Source organism: Rhizopus delemar, genomic scaffold, assembly GCF_000149305.1.
Source record: "Rhizopus delemar RA 99-880 supercont3.2 genomic scaffold, whole genome shotgun sequence".
Taxonomy (NCBI): Eukaryota; Fungi; Mucoromycota; class Mucoromycetes; order Mucorales; family Rhizopodaceae; genus Rhizopus; species Rhizopus delemar.
In genome coordinates this window covers 1,264,547-1,285,526 of record NW_027137828.1, presented here as the reverse complement: position 1 = coordinate 1,285,526, position 20,980 = coordinate 1,264,547, and the positions used below count along the sequence as shown (strand labels likewise).

At 38.3% G+C, this 20,980-nt stretch overlaps 11 protein-coding genes across 11 annotated transcripts; 6 read left to right on the top strand and 5 right to left on the bottom strand.

Moving 5' to 3' along the window:
• Window positions 1-379: 379 nt before the first annotated feature.
• RO3G_02719 (uncharacterized protein) lies at window positions 380-1,442 on the bottom strand (the record flags this gene model as incomplete). Its single annotated transcript, XM_067657310.1, has 2 exons — window positions 380-1,286; window positions 1,324-1,442. 2 exons carry the CDS (start codon window positions 1,440-1,442, stop codon window positions 380-382), a joined length of 1,026 nt encoding a protein of 341 aa, XP_067513411.1.
• Window positions 1,443-2,863: 1,421 nt separating this feature from the next.
• On the bottom strand, window positions 2,864-3,232 carry RO3G_02718 (uncharacterized protein; the record flags this gene model as incomplete). Its single annotated transcript, XM_067657309.1, has 3 exons — window positions 2,864-2,909; window positions 2,959-3,000; window positions 3,168-3,232. 3 exons carry the CDS (start codon window positions 3,230-3,232, stop codon window positions 2,864-2,866), a joined length of 153 nt encoding a protein of 50 aa, XP_067513410.1.
• Window positions 3,233-5,462: 2,230 nt separating this feature from the next.
• Window positions 5,463-6,632, bottom strand: RO3G_02717 (uncharacterized protein; the record flags this gene model as incomplete). The annotated part of the gene is made up of 2 exons (XM_067657308.1): window positions 5,463-5,765; window positions 5,847-6,632. The coding sequence occupies 2 exons, from the start codon at window positions 6,630-6,632 to the stop codon at window positions 5,463-5,465; spliced, it is 1,089 nt and encodes a 362-aa protein (XP_067513409.1).
• A 486-nt stretch (window positions 6,633-7,118) lies between these two features.
• RO3G_02716 (uncharacterized protein) lies at window positions 7,119-7,577 on the bottom strand (the record flags this gene model as incomplete). Its single annotated transcript, XM_067657307.1, has 1 exon — window positions 7,119-7,577. The coding sequence occupies one exon, from the start codon at window positions 7,575-7,577 to the stop codon at window positions 7,119-7,121; it is 459 nt and encodes a 152-aa protein (XP_067513408.1).
• Window positions 7,578-7,918: 341 nt separating this feature from the next.
• RO3G_02715 (uncharacterized protein) lies at window positions 7,919-8,389 on the top strand (the record flags this gene model as incomplete). Its single annotated transcript, XM_067657306.1, has 1 exon — window positions 7,919-8,389. One exon carries the CDS (start codon window positions 7,919-7,921, stop codon window positions 8,387-8,389), a length of 471 nt encoding a protein of 156 aa, XP_067513407.1.
• Window positions 8,390-8,768: 379 nt separating this feature from the next.
• Window positions 8,769-10,001, top strand: RO3G_02714 (uncharacterized protein; the record flags this gene model as incomplete). The annotated part of the gene is made up of 1 exon (XM_067657305.1): window positions 8,769-10,001. One exon carries the CDS (start codon window positions 8,769-8,771, stop codon window positions 9,999-10,001), a length of 1,233 nt encoding a protein of 410 aa, XP_067513406.1.
• Window positions 10,002-11,165: 1,164 nt separating this feature from the next.
• Window positions 11,166-11,915, top strand: RO3G_02713 (uncharacterized protein; the record flags this gene model as incomplete). The annotated part of the gene is made up of 1 exon (XM_067657304.1): window positions 11,166-11,915. The coding sequence occupies one exon, from the start codon at window positions 11,166-11,168 to the stop codon at window positions 11,913-11,915; it is 750 nt and encodes a 249-aa protein (XP_067513405.1).
• Window positions 11,916-13,612: 1,697 nt separating this feature from the next.
• RO3G_02712 (uncharacterized protein) lies at window positions 13,613-13,855 on the top strand (the record flags this gene model as incomplete). Its single annotated transcript, XM_067657303.1, has 1 exon — window positions 13,613-13,855. The coding sequence occupies one exon, from the start codon at window positions 13,613-13,615 to the stop codon at window positions 13,853-13,855; it is 243 nt and encodes an 80-aa protein (XP_067513404.1).
• Window positions 13,856-14,528: 673 nt separating this feature from the next.
• On the top strand, window positions 14,529-17,372 carry RO3G_02711 (uncharacterized protein; the record flags this gene model as incomplete). Its single annotated transcript, XM_067657302.1, has 2 exons — window positions 14,529-15,930; window positions 15,997-17,372. 2 exons carry the CDS (start codon window positions 14,529-14,531, stop codon window positions 17,370-17,372), a joined length of 2,778 nt encoding a protein of 925 aa, XP_067513403.1.
• An 831-nt stretch (window positions 17,373-18,203) lies between these two features.
• Window positions 18,204-19,448, top strand: RO3G_02710 (uncharacterized protein; the record flags this gene model as incomplete). Its single annotated transcript, XM_067657301.1, has 1 exon — window positions 18,204-19,448. The coding sequence occupies one exon, from the start codon at window positions 18,204-18,206 to the stop codon at window positions 19,446-19,448; it is 1,245 nt and encodes a 414-aa protein (XP_067513402.1).
• An 831-nt stretch (window positions 19,449-20,279) lies between these two features.
• Window positions 20,280-20,840, bottom strand: RO3G_02709 (uncharacterized protein; the record flags this gene model as incomplete). Its single annotated transcript, XM_067657300.1, has 1 exon — window positions 20,280-20,840. The coding sequence occupies one exon, from the start codon at window positions 20,838-20,840 to the stop codon at window positions 20,280-20,282; it is 561 nt and encodes a 186-aa protein (XP_067513401.1).
• Window positions 20,841-20,980: the final 140 nt, after the last annotated feature.

Genomic DNA, 20,980 nt, shown 5'->3' with positions numbered 1-20,980 from the left:
TTGAGGTAGTGTAAATTCATTTCAGCCAGAGCAGCAGACCTGTTGTATCCACACAACTAATAAAGTGAACATTCATGGATAAACTTGGATACTACAGAATTATAGTCTAACCAGATCTCTATTAATAAACGTGAGAATTCTGCAATAGCCAATCTTGCCCTGTTGTCCTACCAGCGTTCTAAAAGACTATATCGGAACCTGATTACAACAACGGCAGTTCAATCCTATTCTATAATTATCGTTAGATCAATAGTTTAATTACTTCATTGTCCCTTGATTCGTCAAGTAGACAGCGGCTATTGATTATCCACTATCCTTCCTTATATTCCATATCATTCTTTTAACCGATCAATTGAAATAGCGGTAAAGACCCAGACATTCAAAAAGTATAAATACCCTCAATATTTTTATTAATAAAGTCATATATAATCTTTAGTTTCACAACTATCGTCTTTTTGTAGTTTTTGTCTTCCATTTCATATTTGGCAAAACAAGACCAAAACACCCACTTTGTGGGACATCCAACTACAAAATGAAACGTATCTTCCACTTCCGTGCAAAATCGGCAGAGGGGTAAGGGAAAGCTGGTCGGATTCCAGCGAAAAAGCTTTGAGGCTACACCAATAGAATTGTGTAGAAGTCGCCACCAAGGCGTGATTGCGGCTTGAGGGAGTGGTAGTGCCCAAAAGGTCTTCCAAACAGAAGACAAAATAATTTCAGCTGGAAGGCGTAACGGTGGATGTATGGTTTGAGGGATATCTTCTAGGAGCTTGTTCCAGTTGCGGCGTATAGCCTGAAGAGGAACAGACCGAATGGCTATAGACTTACCATATCTTGGACGTAATAACCAGTGAGAGCTAGATGGTAGCCAGTCAGAGTCTCTGGGGGAGAAGAGCACAGGAGGATAAGCTCCTTGCTCTGGTGTATTTTGATAACAGCAAAAGAAGGCTGGGAGTTGCAAAGTAGCTTCCGAAGGACCTGCCGACGGGAAAAGCTCCCTTGCGATGGCCTTTAGTTTGGTGGATCTAAGAGTTCGAAGAACTAATGTATTGCGTGTTTGTTCCCAGGAAAATAGGTCAGATAGCAAATATCTCAAGGATAGTGTGGAAAGTTCCACTGTAGATGGTCTCCCCGATGCGGGGTGTATCGAAGTCAGTATCGCAGAAAGGGGTAAATCCAGAAACCAACGCACCGGCCAGCCAGGAGAAAGATCAAAGGAAGGAAGACGACAGATAAGGGTCATCATGCGACCTAATAAAGGGGATCGTGATACTAGCGACCGGTAGCTGTTAGGATATAGCATGATCGGTAAGATAGATGTACAGTAGGTCAAAAAACTGCTGCAAGGAATTGCAAAATTCAGGTTTTACAGCTGGTTGTCCATGGGTACTGCACCAAACTATCTCAAACCTTGACTGTTTGTACCTCAATAGAAAGTACATTTATTCGTCGATTATCGATATGGGCAATGGTTATTGGTGGAATTTGATACTGCTAAAGGTAATATTTTAAACATCCGGTATTTTTTACTTGTTTATATATGTTTGAAATAATGAATTTTAATACGACCCAACCGGTTGCCATCACAATTTTTCTCTCTTTTGACGTGATTAGAATGCTATCTGTATTTAAGAGTGCTTAAAATTTCTTTATTCTAAATCTTATATTCCTTTGTTTAAATTATTTCTCTTTTTTACCCTCTCACCAATTGCATGCATATATGACTGTCAGAAGAGAAAGTAAACGATCTCAAACAGACATTAACCGGATCCACATCAAAGTATGATATTGCTAAGGAGACTGGATTACATGAATCAACTGTTAGTAGATACTTTATAACGTTGTTTTGAAGTAGGACAGTGAGCACAGGTGATAGACCTACATTAGTCTCCAAAGTGACGAAGCGGTTAATCAAAAGAAAGGTCATCGAAGGGGTTCTAAAGACTGCCAAAGAGGTACACCGGGAGTTAGTTGGACTTGGCTATGATATCTCATACCAGTCAGCAATTAGAGTACTGAAATTAATGGAGTTCCATTTTCTGATAGAAAAAAAGTAGCCATTTCAGACAAACGTGCATACGTAGCATCAGTTAGAATGGAAAAAGGAGCATCAGGACTGGGCAATGGTTGACTGACAACAAATCGTTTACTTTAATGAAACCAAGATCAACGTATAGGGCTTTGATGGTGATGATCACTATCGGAAAAGGCCAAGTGACCTTTTTCAACATCATGACCTGGATTTTGTAATCCACCATGAAGCTAGCAAATTGATGTCCTAGTGTTGTATAACCTCTGAAGGACCAGGATATGCTTGCTAGATTTACGATGGAAAGTTGTACTCGGGTGTTTACCAGCATATTTTGAACACTACGCTTCGTGATACGATGAAGTACTACAATATCGACTGGTCCAACATTTAGTTTTAGCATGATAATAACACAAAGCACAAGGCATAATCTACAATAGCCTAGTTATGTAGTAGCCAAGAGAGCTATATTAACGATTGACCAACTCGGAGCCACGACTTAAATTCAATCGAGCACGTATGGCATCAATTGAAGTTGAAACTCAACTATTATGAACAGAGAGCAAAGAACACGGATGTGCTTTGGGAACGAGTTGAGGAAATATGAATTGACTTCAATAAATAACTTTGTCAAAGACATGTAGATAATATTTCGGAAAGAACTCAAGAGATTATTAATAGAAAAAGAGGACCAACCAAATATTAATAAATAAATTCATTCCGTTGAAATTTTCATTTTTTCAAATTTTCAAATTGCGCATCTCATACTTCCTTCAATACTTATCCAATAGGGCTTAAACTCTTTCGGATTTTTCAAGGCATGTAGAAGATTTACTATGTGGGAACAGAGGCAGTTTGTACCATTGTAACAGGATATGCACTATAAAAACCAAGAAAAATGGATTCCTTGCAGCAGTTTTTTGACCTACTGTATGTCCAGTGTACAATTGCAAAGCACGGACCAACCAAGGCTATACAAAATCTGAAGGCCGGTGACGACCTAGAAGACGTTGGAGGTAGATCAAATGAAGAGCTAGACTTTGATCTTCTATATCTACCAGTCCCACTCCACCATATTTTTGCGGAAGACGCAATTTAGACCACGAAGGTGCAGGCCAAAAGGGTAAGAGAAACTTACGTACGATAGATCGTATCTCGCTTAACCATGTAGTCGGAACTGGAGTCACCCGTAGTATGTGCCATAATGTACTCAGAATCAAAGAGTTAGCAACCAAACCTGATCCCTTAATTGACAAATGACGTTCTTTCAAAAAGTGGCATTGTCGTGTAATTTTCAGTTTGAGCTCATTTAGGTAAGAAAGGAGTTGGTGACGAGTATGATATAAAGGATATCCTAAATATCGAACAGCTGTTTTCACAGAGGCATCATGCCACGTCAGATCGGAAGACCGTGCAATCGAGATCCAAGAGTCATGAGAAACACCCGAGAGTAATAACAGTACGGTCTTACTGAGATTAACTTTGGCATCAGAGGCCTTTCCGTATTGATCTAAGAGCTGCATAAGGCATGGCCATTCATTTGGATGTGACAGAAACACCTCGAGATCATCAGCATAACTGAGTAGCTTAACCGGTGGGAGTGAAGATCCTAGAGTCGAAGGAGGTAATGGCAGGTCAGAAAGAGACAAATCCAGCGGTCTTGGGGAGCAGCGCACACTAGGTTTCAGAAGAACCGGCGCAAGGCTCACACCAGATAAATTAGGACACGCAAGGATGGACCGCAGAAGTGGTTCGAAAGCTAGATTAAACAATAATGGAGACAAGGGATCACCTTGTCGAAGACCACGTAACTGTTTTATAGGAGATCCTAGCCAGCCATTAATTGAGATAGAGATGCGTGTGTCAAAGAAGAGGCCTGTAAGGGCAGTGATTAACGTATCAGGGAAGCCGAATCGAGCAAGCACCCTTTGTAAGTACTCAGGATGTACACGATCGTAAGCTTTTTCTTGGTCTAGTAATACTGCCACTTGAGGCAGATCTGGAGCTGCCTCCCGTAAATTTTCCATCAAAACTTGGTTCCACCACCCGTTGTCCGAGATCAATCTGTTCGGCAAAAAGCCTGTTTGATATGGATTAATCAGCTGGGGCAACAACTGATTGAAACGGTTGGCAAGCAATTTGGTAAAGATCTTTGCATCTGTGTTGATCAATGACAAAGGTCTCCAATTCGACAAAAGCTGAGGATCTCCTTTTTTGAACAGTAACACCATACGAGTCTGTTGCCAAGATTGGGGGAAAATCCCTTGAAAGGCGTCCAGAACAATCCGATGGAATAGATCAAGAAAAGGTTTCGAAGTGCTCGCCAAGTGTTTATAAACCTCAAAAGATATACCATCTATACCTGGGCTTTTACCCGCTGGAGAGTGAGAGAGAAGAGCTATGAGGTCAATCTCTGTAGGTGCCGACATCAAAGCAGCAGCCTGTTGCTTCGAAATCTTAGTCTCATTTGGAATAGCATCCAGAAGCCTGTTCACCTCATCAACATCAATAGCATCAGGTGTATATAGCTTTTGATAGAAGTTTCGAGCCTCTGTGATAATGTCCCCAACGGTTGTCAAGGTAGAGCCAGTGGAAGAGCAACGTAAAGACTGGATTGTTTGCTGTGTCTGCCGTTCACGAATAACGCGGTAGAAATATTTGTTATTACGTTCCCCATTCTCATGCCATCGTGTAGCAGATCGGAGCATAGATTGGTGTGTGTCAGCTCGTATACGTTCGTCTATTAGAGTCTGTAATCGCTGACAGGTTTCCTCATCTTGAGTTTGGAGTCGTGCTTGCTGCAACTTGTCAATTTTGTTCTGGAACCTTGCCCGGGAGCCATGACTGTAGCGCTTTGCTGTTTGTTGTAGGAGCGATTTGAGTCGTTCCCAATGAGCTTGTGGTGAGCATTGTTGTTTATGAGTATTATAGCTAGCAGATGGAAGTGAAAAATCATTAGGTAAAGAATTAAAGAATAGAGATACCGTTTGTTCTATAAGAGCCACAAACTCCTTGTCAGATAACAAGGTGGGATTAAATCGCCAGGCTCCTGGGCCAACATCCTGTCGGTTTCCCAACAGGTCCACTGTAAGTAGGCAATGATCAGTCCATGATTTCGGAAGAAACAGCTGTTGTGCGTTGGATACCCTGGGCGCCAGAGAATGGTGATGATAAATATAATCGATAGTAGAGTTTGCAGAGCCACGATTGAAGGTTGGAGCAGTACTGTCGAAATTGTTACAAAAATGTGTTTGCAACCAGTCATACCATGGTTTTATCTTTAGATGGTTGATGCTGGATCCTTGTTGAAGAGAGATGTTGAAATCTCCTAAAAGTATCCATGAATCCTCAGCCATGCTTTCCACAGAGGGGAGGAGCAGGAAAGATTCATAGAATGTGAGCCGCTCAGCAGGTTGGGCGGGGGCATAAATGTTCATAATATGACATAGTGGCTGATTGTTAGAGTCAATGACTGATGCGGTAATGCAACGTTCGTCGACAGATATTGAGGAATTGATGAGAGAGTAGGAAGGATTGAGGCATATAATGGCACAATGCTTTGTAAGAAGTGTAGAGCATCGAGGAAAAATGAAAGACGAGAAATAGTGGCACTGATCGTCCGTAAGATGGTCTTGAGAACGAAAAGAGGAGACTTCTTGAAGGCATAATATGTCGATGTGTAAAGAACGGGAACGAAGATAGTGAGTGAAAGATTTTTGTATTGGTTTGTCAGCCTCTTTGAAAATGCTGCGAGCATTTAAAGAAGCAATTCGTAGTGTTTTATGATTCATTACACCCTAAGGGCAGAAGAGTTTACAGGTGCCCCTGATTGCTGGGATTTAGTAGAACTTCTAGTGTCGATTCGGTGACGTTTGGTCAAGAGTTGCTTTCCTTTTGCAGGATGATTTGTGCTAGTTGACATCTCTTCTTCTGTGTCTACTTTCATGGACAAACCACTTTCGTATGGTGCATATTTTGAGTCAAGAGTACCGTTGTGTGATTGGGGATCAAAAGGTTCCCGCACTTTCTCTACTTCCATGTTTGAGGGTGCATGATCAACTGAATCATTTTCTGATATGTCATCCAGTGTCATGATAAGCGCTGTGCTCAACTCTTCTGTCTCCTCAGTATTTTCTTCAGGTGTATGAACTATGATATCATCTTCAAAAGTGTTGTTTTCGCTCGTCGTCTGTGTCGCTATAAGATAGTTGTCCAGTTCCTCTGATTCAGTTACAGGCGGTGTAGTGCAGTAGCGCACAGTGTGCCCTCTAATTCCACAGTTAGAGCAGAGTCGTTTGGCTAGAGAGGGACAAGCACCACGAATGTGACCAGATTTTCTACAGTAATAGCATACAGGAGAGGCTCCCTTGAATGATGCAGGTACATAAGTATCCCAAGCTGGTAGATAGAGCATTCGGTCAAGTGGGCGGATAGTTAAGGCGTCTTCGAATGGTGTGGAGACATCCATTAACACGGACAGTTTGCCTTCAAAATAGCCACCACAGAAGAATTGTTTGATTTGACATACTTTTCCATAATGTCTAAGAGAGAGCAAAAGTTCTTCAAGCAGTTTATCTTCTTCCGGAATGTGCAAGAGATCCATTTGCACTCTAATCAAATTTTTGGGCTGGTCCCCTTTAGATGGAGCTGCCTTGATCACAACATTTTCGTGGGTAATGTTTTGCCAAATATGAAATAGAAGACAAAAACTACAAAAAGACGATAGTTGTGAAACTAAAGATTATATATGACTTTATTAATAAAAAATATTGAGGGTATTTATACTTTTTGAATGTCTGGGTCTTTACCGCTATTTCAATTGATCGGTTAAAAGAATGATATGGAATATAAGGAAGGATAGTGGATAATCAATAGCCGCTGTCTACTTGACGAATCAAGGGACAATGAAGTAATTAAACTATTGATCTAACGATAATTATAGAATAGGATTGAACTGCCGTTGTTGTAATCAGGTTCCGATATAGTCTTTTAGAACGCTGGTAGGACAACAGGGCAAGATTGGCTATTGCAGAATTCTCACGTTTATTAATAGAGATCTGGTTAGACTATAATTCTGTAGTATCCAAGTTTATCCATGAATGTTCACTTTATTAGTTGTGTGGATACAACAGGTAATACCTAAATTGATCGCTTTGTCTGTATTTACAGCTTCGCGAAATTTAGCTTCAATCAAAAGTTCCTTATGGTTTCGACGATGGTCATATTTGCTGATGTTTCGGAAGCCATGTACAGCTCCGATTTGATCTTCAATACATTTGTATGCCTGGGTGTAATGGTCAAATAAAGATGTTGGAAATGAGAACAAAACTGAGCCAGGAGTCAGAGTTTGTTGGACAATTGATTGAGCTTTTTGCGCTATAAGAAGACGAGAAATGTCGGGAATCTCATAAATTATTTTAGATGTGGTAAACTCGCGAGGGTCATTGGTGACATCACGACGCTGTATGGGTGTGACGACTTTGGCTTTATGGCCTCGAGCCACAACATCGCTCCAGGATAGGTTATTCCCAGAGTCAAGTTCTGTCATTTTTTATACAATCCCATAGAATTTTAATTACCCAGATTGCTCAATGCTGCTGACTCAGAAGCAGTCTCTTTTGTTTCAGATGATTAAGAATACATTAGATTCATATTAATAATCAAAAAAAATATAAATTTCTACATATATTTGCTGACTTAGCATACCTTCTTCTTCTTTCGTTATTATTGCTGTTTTATATAAACATGGTTCGCTCTTTGCCTTTGGATGTACAAAATAACATCAAGCCCTTACTCAAATCTGGTCACCCTTACTCATCAATCATAGAACGAGGGCCTGAAGTCAAGAAAAGCATCATCAGTGGCTATAAGCTAAGATGGTTTCCAAACATGAGGCTCCTTAAATCAGGCTGTAAGTCCGAAATTACTGCTACTACCAAGTCCTACATCAGATGGTCAGTCGTAACAGGTAAATTAAAGACTGGGAAGGATGTACAACGATATTTATGTGATATTGGACGCGTAATTGGCTATTCTGCTTGCTTAAAACTTTTAAAATCGATGGGATTCCAGGCCCGTATCAAGAAGCACAAGCCGTTTTTAAAGCCTATTCATACGAAAAAGCGACTTGCATGGGCCAACGCCCACAAGGATTGGACAAAAGATGATTGGCGTCGTATGGTATTCTCTGACGAGACTAAGGTAAACGTTTGGGGATCAGACGGTGTGAAGTACTACTGGAAGAGACCAGATGCCAAGATTCGATTCCACCATCTTGACTTGGCAGTGTTGATGTATCCATCATTCAAAACTCGATATGAAAACAGTATTAATAAGCTACGTGTAAAATATATCCAATAGATAGGCTACAGGTTAATTCGGATAATCTTCATTAAGGATAAGATGCTGCGTAATTGCACGGTTAAATTATATTAAATCCAGGAGCTAAATCACAGTCAGCCTCAGTCAATGATATACGAGTATTCTATGACAAATATAACAATAGAAGAACACGTAACCCTTATCTATTTGTCATCAGCTATATCATACTCATTAATTATTAATCGATGACATGAAATATTATCCGTGTATGAAAAGTATAAATAGAGTACAATTTTCTTATTAAATAAAACATCTCTTTATCGAGTCTCGTCCTCTCTTATTCCTTTTTATTCTCTTGGATAAATCATTTTTTTTGACGAATTCTCTTTACTCTATTATTACTACACTATTCTCAAACATGTCTATCAACTCTAATCTTTTGGCTTCCAACGAAGAAATTCTTTTTTCTGAAAGTGATCCTGCTTTCATTGGTCCTCGACTTGAAAAACCCACCATGGTTAACGGGGTGGAACTCTCTAATCATGGTTCGCCCATCTCTAATACAGAAGACATAGAGATGGAAGAAGTAGAAGCTGGGGCACCCATCTCCCCACTCGCTGGTGTCAAGATCAGTGGCGCAGCATCACCTACTCAGGTCTTAGGTAGTCGTAATTTGACGGCTACCATTCAGACTTTGACGAAACAGGTTGAGCAAGTCGCTGCGGCTATTACTAGTCAAGAACTTACGGGAAAGCAACTGGCTAACCTTTCTCGTGAATATACGACCAAGTCCACCATCTTGACCTCCTTGTTGGACTTACAAGCAAAACTAGCTAATAACTTGGCTATGCAGACCAATGGCTCTCCCATTAACGGTTCTAACAGTCAACCTACGGTAGTCCCTCAAAACTTACCTTTGTTTCAATATACTGGTAATGTGGAGAACTCGGCATTACCTGTCTATAAAGACATTGCTGAGTGTATCCGACGTTTTGAGGACATCCTCTTTGCGTATCGTTTGGATGTACAGGTGCATTGGCAGCGCCTCATCCCTTTCTCACTTACCCATCCCCAGCGTTCATGGTATGATGAATTACGGGTAAAGAAGAACTTATCTTGGGCCACATTCAAGGAACAATTAACTTTGAAATATGGCATCGAATCAACTGAGGCTCAAGCCCACGCCTCAAGAGAGTTGTTAACCATCAGCATGCAACCTGATGAATCTGTGGAAAAATACACTGACCGCTTCTTGAAGCTCAAGCGTGAAGCCACACCCGTAGCTGATGATTTTTTGGCTATCTTGTTCGTGAACTCCCTCCCTGGCAGTCTTAGGAATCATGTCAATATGGCTATCGTTAGTCTTGATCAAGACGCAAAAAATGACATCAACCTCCTTGCTAGTATCGCAAGAAAATTTCATACGAAAAAACAGACCTTGCCCAATATGTCAACCAGAAAGTTCAATAACCACCCCTCTCAAGTCAACGGGTTGAACCCTTCCAGTGGTATTCATACAGTAAGGGACAAAATCAGTCCGTTTTTTGGTTTTTTCGCAATGCCTCGCCGGGAACTTAACTTAGAGCTCCGCTTTGCTGACGAAAAATTTGCCTCTTACTTCAACAAATTTGACAATATTTGTCGGAAATAGTATTTTTTATTTTCCGACATGTTATAAGAAGATATATTGAAAATAATGAATTTTTATTTTTTTGAATTTCGATTAGTACTTGGTATCGCGGCCCTTACGCTGGATTACGTCCCGAACTCGACGGGGCATGGAGTGAATAAGGTTTCTACAGTTCTCTGGAGTTGCTAGGTCATACCAAAGCTTCGAAACCCGGTCAAAAAATGCTTGGTCAGCCTCAATCACGGAAGGGGGTGGTCTTGTCATCTGTTCCCTCTTTTTAAGCATGGCCCATGCATTTTCAATTGGGTTAAGGTCAGGAGAGTATGCTGGCCAACTCAGTAGCTTAACCTTGTTCTTTTGGAACCATTTTGAAGGAGCTGAAGCACAATGGATGCTTGCATTATCTTGTTGAAAGATCATGTCACTACTTTGCAGGCCATAGTACTTCAATGTTTCCTTGTATTCCTCCTCAAGTACTGATGTGTATAGCTCACCATTTACATTACTTTGTAGCCAGGACATGTAGCCCCCTCCATGTATACAGTGGCCGTCAAAACTGGTCGCATGTTTTCATATTTTGCCTATACGCACTATCTTCTTCTTCATTTCTTAGTCTATAGCAATGAAATATACTTCATTCGAAAGAGCAAACTCTGGACAATTATATGGTAGCACAGATATCACAGTAGAGCCAATATACTGGTAGTAATTGGCACTTAAAGTCCGACAGTACATGCGACCAGTTTTGACGGCGTTTATAATTAACATAATATAGTGACAAAAATGTGGCTTAATAATAATATTTTTATATTTTTTTTCTCTCTTTCTTCTTTCATCGTAATATCATTTACATGTAAGTGTTTTTTTGTTAAATTGCAGCATGCCATTAAGACATTATACCATTGCAGATCCGACATGCGTGCAATTTCAAATGACAAAGCAAACAACATCTACTCATTGCTGAGATCCAAGAAGTCAAACAGCAAAATAGCAAAACAAGTTGGTGTTAGTCGTACCACTGTTCAGAAGTACCGCTCATCTCTTAAGATGAGTGGAAATGTTGATGAAGGTGGTCGCCCATCTCTAATTAGCCAACGCATGGTGAACTACATCCGGAGATTAGTCACCTTAGGAAGAAAAAATAATGCTGTAAAGATCCAGAAAGCTCTAAAAGAATAATTTGGAATGTCTGTAAATGACAGTACCGTACGCCGCGTTCTTAAAAAAGCTGGCTTTATAGCGTTTGTCAAGCCTCAAAAACCTTTGCTACGCGGCCAAAACATCGTGAAACGCCTTCAGTGGGCCAAATCGCACCAACATTGGACTGTGGATGACTGGAAACGGGTCATATTCTCTGATGAGACTAAAGTAAATCGTTTTGCATCCGACAGAAAGGCTTATGCATGGAAACTACCCCATGAGGAATTGAACTCGCGACATGTACAGCAAACCGTCAAGCATGGAGGCGGCAACATCATGGTCTGGAGCTGCATTACATGGGAAGGTGTTGGATGGATAGTTGATGTAGGTCATCGTATGAATAGCGAAGGCTATCTTGAGGTCCTAAAAGACGACTTACTCAAGACAATGAAAAGCTATGGCTTGGATTCTTCCAAAATGGTGTTTCAGCAGGACAATGATCCGAAGCATACGTCGAAAGTAGTGAAAGAATGGATTAGCCAGCAGCCACTCGAAGCATTGGAATGGCCTCCTCAATCACCGGACCTAAGTCCCATAGAGCATATGTGGGCTCATTTAAAGAGAGAGCTATTTCATAGCTATGAGGCACCACCAAGTAGTATGCATGAGCTATGGGAGCGTATAGGTCAGACCTGGTATGCCATTTCCAAAGAAGAATGCCAAAAATACATCGAAAGTATGCCGAAAAGGTGTGTTGCAGTTATTAAAGCAAAAGATCGTTGGACTAAATATTGATTTTTTTAAATAAAGTGTGCAAAAATGTTGACTTATAAATGCCGTCAAAACTGGTCGCATGTACTGTCGGACTTTAAGTGCCAATTACTACCAGTATATTGGCTCTACTGTGATATCTGTGCTACCATATAATTGTCCAGAGTTTGCTCTTTCGAATGAAGTATATTTCATTGCTATAGACTAAGAAATGAAGAAGAAGATAGTGCGTATAGGCAAAATATGAAAACATGCGACCAGTTTTGACGGCCACTGTAATTATGCAACTCCAAAGCATAACCCCGCCTCCTCCATAAGCATGTTTCCTCTTGTAGTGATGGTCTCGATTGTTGTAGAACAGAGTCTGATCATAACGGACATTGAATAATCACAACTAAAAGAAGTATATTAAAATTGATAAAAGATAATAATTTAAATCTTTATTAAATAAAATATATTTTTCTTCTTTTTATATAAAACTATCACTATTAGATTCATTCTATAAAGTAAACATGAACACTAAATAAGTCATGATCTTTACTATTCATCATTTCTGTAAATGAATAATAATGGATCAGGTACCTAGTCAACTTTGATCTGACTGGAGGTATTTCATATAAATATATCTTTCCTCTCAATGAAGACGGGACAGTTATCCCAGATCAGTTAAAGAACAATAAGATCTATAAAAACAACGAATTAAAAATTTTCATAATCGATTCAGTGATCATTATTCAATCAAACATGTCAATGATTGGATCTACGCTCATAACTACTCATTTACCCGCCAACTGATAGAAGAATATAAATAGTAGACTTTGTAATGTTTTCTTTTTAACAATTAAGATTGTCTTAAATAAAGTTCAGTCTCAAAAAGTATTCTTTTGGTTTATCTTTGTTATTTCTTTTACTTTACCAGAACATAACATCGATAAGGTGCATTATCCTCTTTCCAAGCGTATTCTAGACCATTAGACCCTCTTTTTTGGATCTTTGTCTCATCAGAAAAGACAACGCGTTCCCAATCAGTCTCGGACCAGTCTTTATGAGCCTTTGCCCAATCATATCGCGCCTTTTGCCTGTCATTACTAAGTGGAAGTGCCGTCTTTTTTTTAGCGGATTTTAGACCTTTGCGTTTGAAAGTACGAGTAATTGTCTTTGCATTGACTGATCGATCTGGTTTTTTAAAGTCAAAGGAGGCATCAGATGCGCTTTCAGATAAGCCTAGTCTTATATCTCTAGCTGCTTTGTGTCGTATCCCAACATATTTTAAACATGATTCATATTCAATTTATAAGAAATCAGAGTAATGAATGCTTTACAAAGATTTATTACAGTCTTTTCTCTATTATTCGGTCATAACTAATTCCACTCCTTTAACTCAATGCAAGCTTTTAATATAACTCCTGATGCAATGCAACATAGATGAAAGATCAGATCTACTTAAGAAATAATTATAAAACAGTCCACTTGCATAACCAGGAACAGATCCTCACATTAAAACTTATTGACACTAGATCTACAGTTATAATTAATTAAAGTATCTTGAAAAGGATTTAATTAAACCTCCATGAAAATAGTATAAATACCAGACATTATAATATTAAATAAAGATATAACTTTTTTCAGTCTCGTTGAATTTTATAGTCTTTTTTATTCTTACGAGATAACACATTTTTTTCAACGAATTCTAAATTTTATTGCTCTATCAATTTTCTAAAATGGCCGCTCAAAATAACTTACCTATGGAAATCAACACCATCAACAACGCTCAAGATGTTAGCCCTATGGTTCCTGCTGATATCCGTTCTTCATCAAGTCAAGAAGCAACTGAACCGGTTTTACCTTACCAAAACGATGCTGACATGATGGAGACAGCTGATGATAGTCTCCTGGGTATTGGTAACACTGATTCCTTGACTATACTTCGCCAGCAACTTCAAGAAGTTGTTAAGGATACATAAGATTATAGTCACTTTATGTTAGTAAAAGGAATCGGATATGATCCTGAATAGTATGTTGACATAACTTGGAATCATTTATAACATTATTCTCAGAACAGATCAATAAAAGACCTTGATTAGATTTTTATATTAAGCTTTATTCATATTAACTTCACACAGTCAAATAATATGGCATGGTTGTAATATAGTTTATTGATGATATGAGCATGTTGAATAAGGAATGACAATTACTTACCGGATCATCATTAAGTCATGTAAACATTTGTCCTAACTGAGATATTATTATTAGCCATAATATCCAATCACGGAACTAGAGGATTTTATATTCATCCGTACCGTCTCCTAAATAGTCCTACATCCAGAGTTATCTGAAACCATCCCAATAGCATAATTGACAATACAAGCCAGGAACAGGCTAAACTAATAATTAGAAATAGTAATCATCTATTCTGTCGAATTGATCATAAATCTGTCCTAATTCTTTATCCGTATCATGTCTATAAATACTCTCACTTTTTACATGTAGAATTATTTTTTATCATATTCAATCTTAGTTATCTTAACTTAATAAAGAGATACCAAGTTCTAACAGTATTTCTTTATCTTTGTTGTTATACTACTTTTACCTAAAACCCCCCTATCCTAAACATTTTTTACTGTTAATTACTTGCAAATGAATTCTACTGTTGAAAACTCTGGTGCTAATACTGCTGAAATGAATTCTATGGGCGCAGCAAATGATTCCAATGATTACTCTCAAGACTTCAATGAAGGTTCTTCTTTGTCTTCTGCTGGTATGTCTATTCAAGATGATTCCGCTATGGTGGTTGATTCTGGTTCCGATTTTGTATCTTCTTCTGTGGTGTCAAACAAGAAGAAGGACAATGTTGCCATTAACCTCACGCAACTGCGCAGTGAGATGGATGAGCAATTGAAGATGTTTTGTCATATAAGGGCTTCAGGTGATGATGCAGCCATTGATGAAGCACTTCGAGGAATAGACAAAACAAAGCGCAGAATTGCAGCAATGTTGGAATGTCAATCCTTTTACAAGAAACTTGACATGCATCAAAACCCCACTGGAGGTAGCAATGCGGTTTCTGCTGGGCTTTCCTTGTCTCATAGGGATTTGCCTAAATTTCAGTTGGCTACCAGTGTTATCAGACCCTTTCCAAATGAAGAGGTTTTTGAATCTGTGGAGCACTTCTTGACAAAATTTGAAAACATCATTGAGGGTTCCTCATATCAGAGTGTTGAGCATGTTTGGAAAAAGTTTTTACCACTTTGTTTACCTTACAGTGACAATGCCTGGGTAGAGACCGAGCTTAAGAGATGTCGTAATTGGTCCGAAGCAAGACAAGCATTCGTAGGTCATCATGGATCAAGCATGTCAAGTAGCTATTACAATGACTTGGTTTTTACGATGACGATGAGCAGCAAGGAATCTATTAGTGATTACTCTAAGAAATTTCTGCAAGCTGTTTTTTATGCGGGACTTCCTAAGGATGATCCACGTATCGCTGATCGTTTTTTGGCATCGTTGACGCTACCTGTCCAAACTATCATCCGAATGACTGTGACAAGAGTGGAAGGAAAACGAAGCAGACCACACAATTGGACTGTCGAGTACTTATCGCAAGTGGGACGTGATGTCCTTGGTGATGATAACAGTCTGTATGCTGAAGCCACTGCTATGATTCCTGGTGCAAATCGGGTAAAGAAGCAAGAAGGTGTAGATCATGGGCTTGCAAGCAAGCATCGCATTAGTAAGCCTATTAAGGCAAACAAGTTGGCCAAGTCTTTCTTCTGTTCCCATCATGGAAAGAATGGCACTCATAACTCCAAGGATTGTTACAGCCTGAAGAATAGAGCTGAGAAGAATACGGAGAAAAAAGAAAACAATTGTTACAAGTGCCACCAACCATGGTTCAAAGGCCATGTATGCAAAAAGGATGAGCCTAGAAGAGTTCTTGCTGTTTCCAAGGTAGAGAAACAAGAAGAGAGTCAAATTGACAAGGCCACTGCTGAAGTCGAGGCGATGATGGAGGACTTGAGTTACGATTGTAAGTATCCAAGTAAAAACAAGAATAAAGCATGTAATGATAACAGTGCATTTAACTTATTGACTCCTATCTTTATAGAGAACATAAAACTTATTGGTTTGATTGATACTGGAAGCGATGCAAGTTTCATTGATGTCATTTCTTTAAATAAAAAGCTAAAAATCAATAAAGTTAACAAAATTACTGGTTCCTATAATTTTTTGTCTCATAATAATGAAATATCTCGAATTGGTATAACTGATCCGTTGCAATTTAAATACGCAAATGGTATTCAGTTTAAACATTCATTAGAAGTAATGAAGTTTAACAAAGAATTCGAATTTGATATTCTTCTTGGAACTGATATCTTGCCTAAAATGAATATTGGTTTAACTGGTGTAGCATTTAAACTTGATGGTGAACACTCACACTCTGATACTACAGCCAATGATAATCTAATCCTAGATAATATCAATATTGATCGTGAAAATAAACATGAGCCTGATAATTCGCCAGCTGGTACTTCCAATCAAAGGGCAGAATTTTTCAAAATAATTAAAGAGGCCATTGATAAGAACCAGAGTATTCCTATTGAATCTTCATGTCCAATGCCTGAGTCCATTATCCACCTTCCCACTAAAGAAGGCGCTACGGCTTATAGACGGCAATATCCAATTCCGCACGCTTTAAGACCAGTATTAGACAAGCAAATAAAAGAATGGTTGGAGACTGGTACCATTATCAAGTCCAAAATCAACACATCTTTTAATAGTCCACTCCTTCTCGTTCCTAAGAGAAACAAAGCTGGTGAAATTGTTAATCATCGTGTGTGCTTGGATGTGAGACTGCTGAATAAAATTTTACCTCCTAGTTTTAATTATCCTGTTCCATTGATTAGAGATATTTTCGATAACCTGGCTGGTAAAAAGGTGTTTACAACACTTGATTTGTCTAATGCATACCATCGATTCAAAGTTGCACCTGAAGATGTGCATAAATTGACCTTCACACATAACAATGCCCAATATTCTTTCATTAAAGGATGTTTTGGAGTAAAAATGCTAACTTCCCAATTCCAAAAGTGCTTAGCAACCCTATTTGATGGGATCGACTGTGTACAAAACTTTGTTGATGACTGTATTATTGCTAGTGATAACTATGAACAGCATGCAAAAGATGTGAAATTGGTGATTGATAAGCTGACCTCTGTGAATTTAATAATAAATCCAGAAAAATGTGTATGGTTTCAACAATCAGTTCGACTTTTAGGCTTTGTTGTAAATACGACAGGCACTAAAGTGGATCGTAAAAAGCTAACAAATGTTGAAAATTGGCCACTTCCTAATAAAAGTAATAAGCAAATCCAACAATTTATGGGTTTGATCAACTATTTTAGAGAATACATCCCAATGATTTCCAGAGTAGCTGAACCAATCACAAGATTGAGTAACGCTGCCAATGTGGAAGAGTTGTGAACTGATGAGCAAACAAACAGTTTCTATGCTTTAAAAAAGATCTTGCAGTCAGACATGATTTTGCATTATCCCAACTTAAATAAAAAATTTTTTGTGGCTACAGATGCATCGTTATATGGTGTTGCGGCAGTTCTTTATCAAAAAGATGAACATGATCGTGACAAGTATATCAGTTTTATCTCCTCTTCGTTGACACCCTCGCAAAGACGTTGGAGTACAACTAAAAGAGAGTTGTATGCAATCGTATTAGCACTCAACAAATTCAGGAAATTCTTATGGGGCAGACACTTTACCGTTTATAGTGATCATAAAGCCTTAGTTTATCTACATACCCAGAAAATTGCCAATTCTATGATGATCGGCTGGATTGAGACACTTCTTGACTTTGATTTTGATGTAGTCCATATCCCTGGTATATTGAATAAGCTTCCTGACATGTTAAGCCGTTTGTATCCACCTTTACAGGATAGCTACAAACTGGTGGAGGATAATGTGCCAAGCAAATTAAATAACCGTAACAAGAAAAGAGTTATTGCTAAAAGAAAGAAATATAGCAGAGACAAAATTATTAATGTTCTTGCTACAAAATTGGTAGAAACGAAAAATGAACGTACCGATTACATGACTCCTCCTGAAGAAGAGAGAGACGCTATACTTAGAGAAACACATTCCTTTGGACATTACGGATACCAAGCAATAGTCAGAGACATTCATAGTCGAGGCATGCATTGGACTAATATTTATGATGAAGCAAAGAGTATTATGAGTTCCTGTACCGAATGTCAGAAACATAACATTAGCAAGAGAGGCTACCACCCTTTGACTAACGTTATGGCTAATAGACCGTTTGATCACATAGCTATTGATCTTGCAGGACCACTTCCAGTGACGGATGAGGGTTACTTGTTCTTATTAGTTGTCACAGACATTTGTACAAAATACGTTGTAATCAGGGCTTTAAAAAACAAACAATCAGATACCATTGCAAAACAGCTAATTAGTATCTTTGGAGATTATGGATTTCCACGAATCATCCAAAGTAACAATGGAACTGAATTCAGAAATGCTTTAATGACAAGTCTATCAAAAAACCTTGGAATAGACCGTAGATACTCTACTGCATATCATCCACAAGGTAATGGAAGTGCTGAAGCTAGTGTAAAAATTGCATTGAATACATTGAGAAAGATGGTACAATCCAATAGTAGAGATTGGGATCATTATCTTCCAATTGTGCAACTCTGTATGAACAGATACATAAAAAATAAATCACTAAGCTCTCCATTCTCGCTCATGTATGCTCGCAGAGTAAACTTACCTGACGACTATACAAACAAAGAAAAGTATCCACTCCCTAAAGATGTAATGACCATCAAAGAGCTTGAAGAACGAGTCAATTACATGGAAAATGTTATATTTCCTGCCATAAATGAAAGAACCCAAAAGATTAATGAGGAGTACAGTAAGAGATACAATGATAAAAATATACTTGTAAATATCCCCAGTGGAACACATGTAATGGTTAGACTAAATAGTAGAAGTGGGAAACTTGCACCACTATACGAAGGACCTTATACAGTGGTTCGAAAGAACAAAGGAGGATCATATGAATTAAAAGATGAGCAGAATGAATTAATGCATCGTAACTATACGCCGTCTGAATTGAAAATAGTGCATATAGATGAGTCTAACATTGAAGATGAATACTATGAGCTTGAAGCCATTAGAGATCATCGTGGACCTTCTGGCAATAGAGAGTATTTGGTAAAATGGGCTGGTTATGGCGAACGTGCTAACACATGGCAAAAGGCTGGTGATTTCACAGACCCAACTATCATACAGAAATATTGGGATAAACAAGACGAACTGAAAAAGTTGGAACATGAGAGAGCTGAACAACTTGTAAATAAAGCATCCTCCAATTCCAAATACAATGAGTCCAATAGAAGTTCCACACCTAAAGTGAGTGATGAGAAAAAAGTACACTCTGTTGAGACAAAGAAAAGAACTCTTCCTACAAAGCTTAGTAGAGAAGAAAGATTGTTAAAGAGAAGGCTTAACAAGGAGAAAAAATAATAATATATATAAAAAAAAAAAAAAAAAAAAAAAAGATCACGGACAAAGATAGTCACGGTAAATTACCCCACAATTTAACATGAAAATGATCTACCAAATTGATTAGACATTTCATAACGCATACCTATTCACCTTTATGCCGAATCAACAAGGCGTTGTTGAATCTGGTGGAGGATAATGTTAAGGATACATAAGATTATAGTCACTTTATGTTAGTAAAAGGAATCGGATATGATCCTGAATAGTATGTTGACATAACTTGGAATCATTTATAACATTATTCTCAGAACAGATCAATAAAAGACTTTGATTAGATTTTTATATTAAGCTTTATTCATATTAACTTCACATAGTCAAATAATATGGCATGGTTGTAATATAGTTTATTGATGATATGAGCATGTTGAATAAGGAATGACAATTACTTACCGGATCATCATTAAGTCATGTAAACATTTGTCCTAACTGAGATATTATTATTAGCCATAATATCCAATCACGGAACTAGAGGATTTTATATTCATCCGTACCGTCTCCTAAATAGTCCTACATCCAGAGTTATCTGAAACCATCCCAATAGCATAATTGACAATACAAGCCAGGAACAGGCTAAACTAATAATTAGAAATAGTAATCATCTATTCTGTCGAATTGATCATAAATCTGTCCTAATTCTTTATCCGTATCATGTCTATAAATACTCTCACTTTTTACATGTAGAATTATTTTTTATCATATTCAATCTTAGTTATCTTAACTTAATAAAGAAATACCAAGTTCTAACAGTATTTCTTTATCTTTGTTGTTATACTACTTTTACCTAAAACCCCCCTATCCTAAACAAGGACAACTACGTATTATTTCAAGCGCATCTTCCTTGAGCTTTGTCCAGTGAATACCATCACTATGTAAAGCTGTTACGATTGCTTGAGCTCCACGGTGTCCTTCTAAGTGTGTATCCATGGGTAGCTTTTGTCTGTCTTCTGGTGCTGGGGTCATCAAGTCAGCAGGCATCATCATTCTGGATGTAAGAATTGATCCGTTAGAATTGATAATTTGTGAAGTGACAATTGTTTTGATGGTTTTATTATCCCCCTCCAGCGTTTTTTCAGGTTCAAAAAGACGCGACAAAGCATCTGGCAGAATATTTTGAATACCAGGTCGATGGATGATTTTGAAGTTATAATCCAGTATAGTATCCAGCCAATTGACCATCATAGCGTTAGCTACAGGCTGAGTGTGGAGATAAGTCAAAGCCTTGTGATCAGTGTATAAGGTGAATGGATTACCCCACAAAAATGGATGAAACTTCTTTAGTGCAAATATCACTGCTAATAGCTCACGTTTAGTGGTAGAATAATTCTTTTCAGATGTAGAAAGTGAGCGTGCCATGAAACCGATATATCGAGTCTCATTTTGGATAACTTGGTAAAGAACAGCACCAATTGAATAGTTACTAGCATCAGTAGCAACGTAAAAAGGTTGTTCTAAATCTGGATGATGAAGAAGTGGCGCAGAAGACAATAATGACT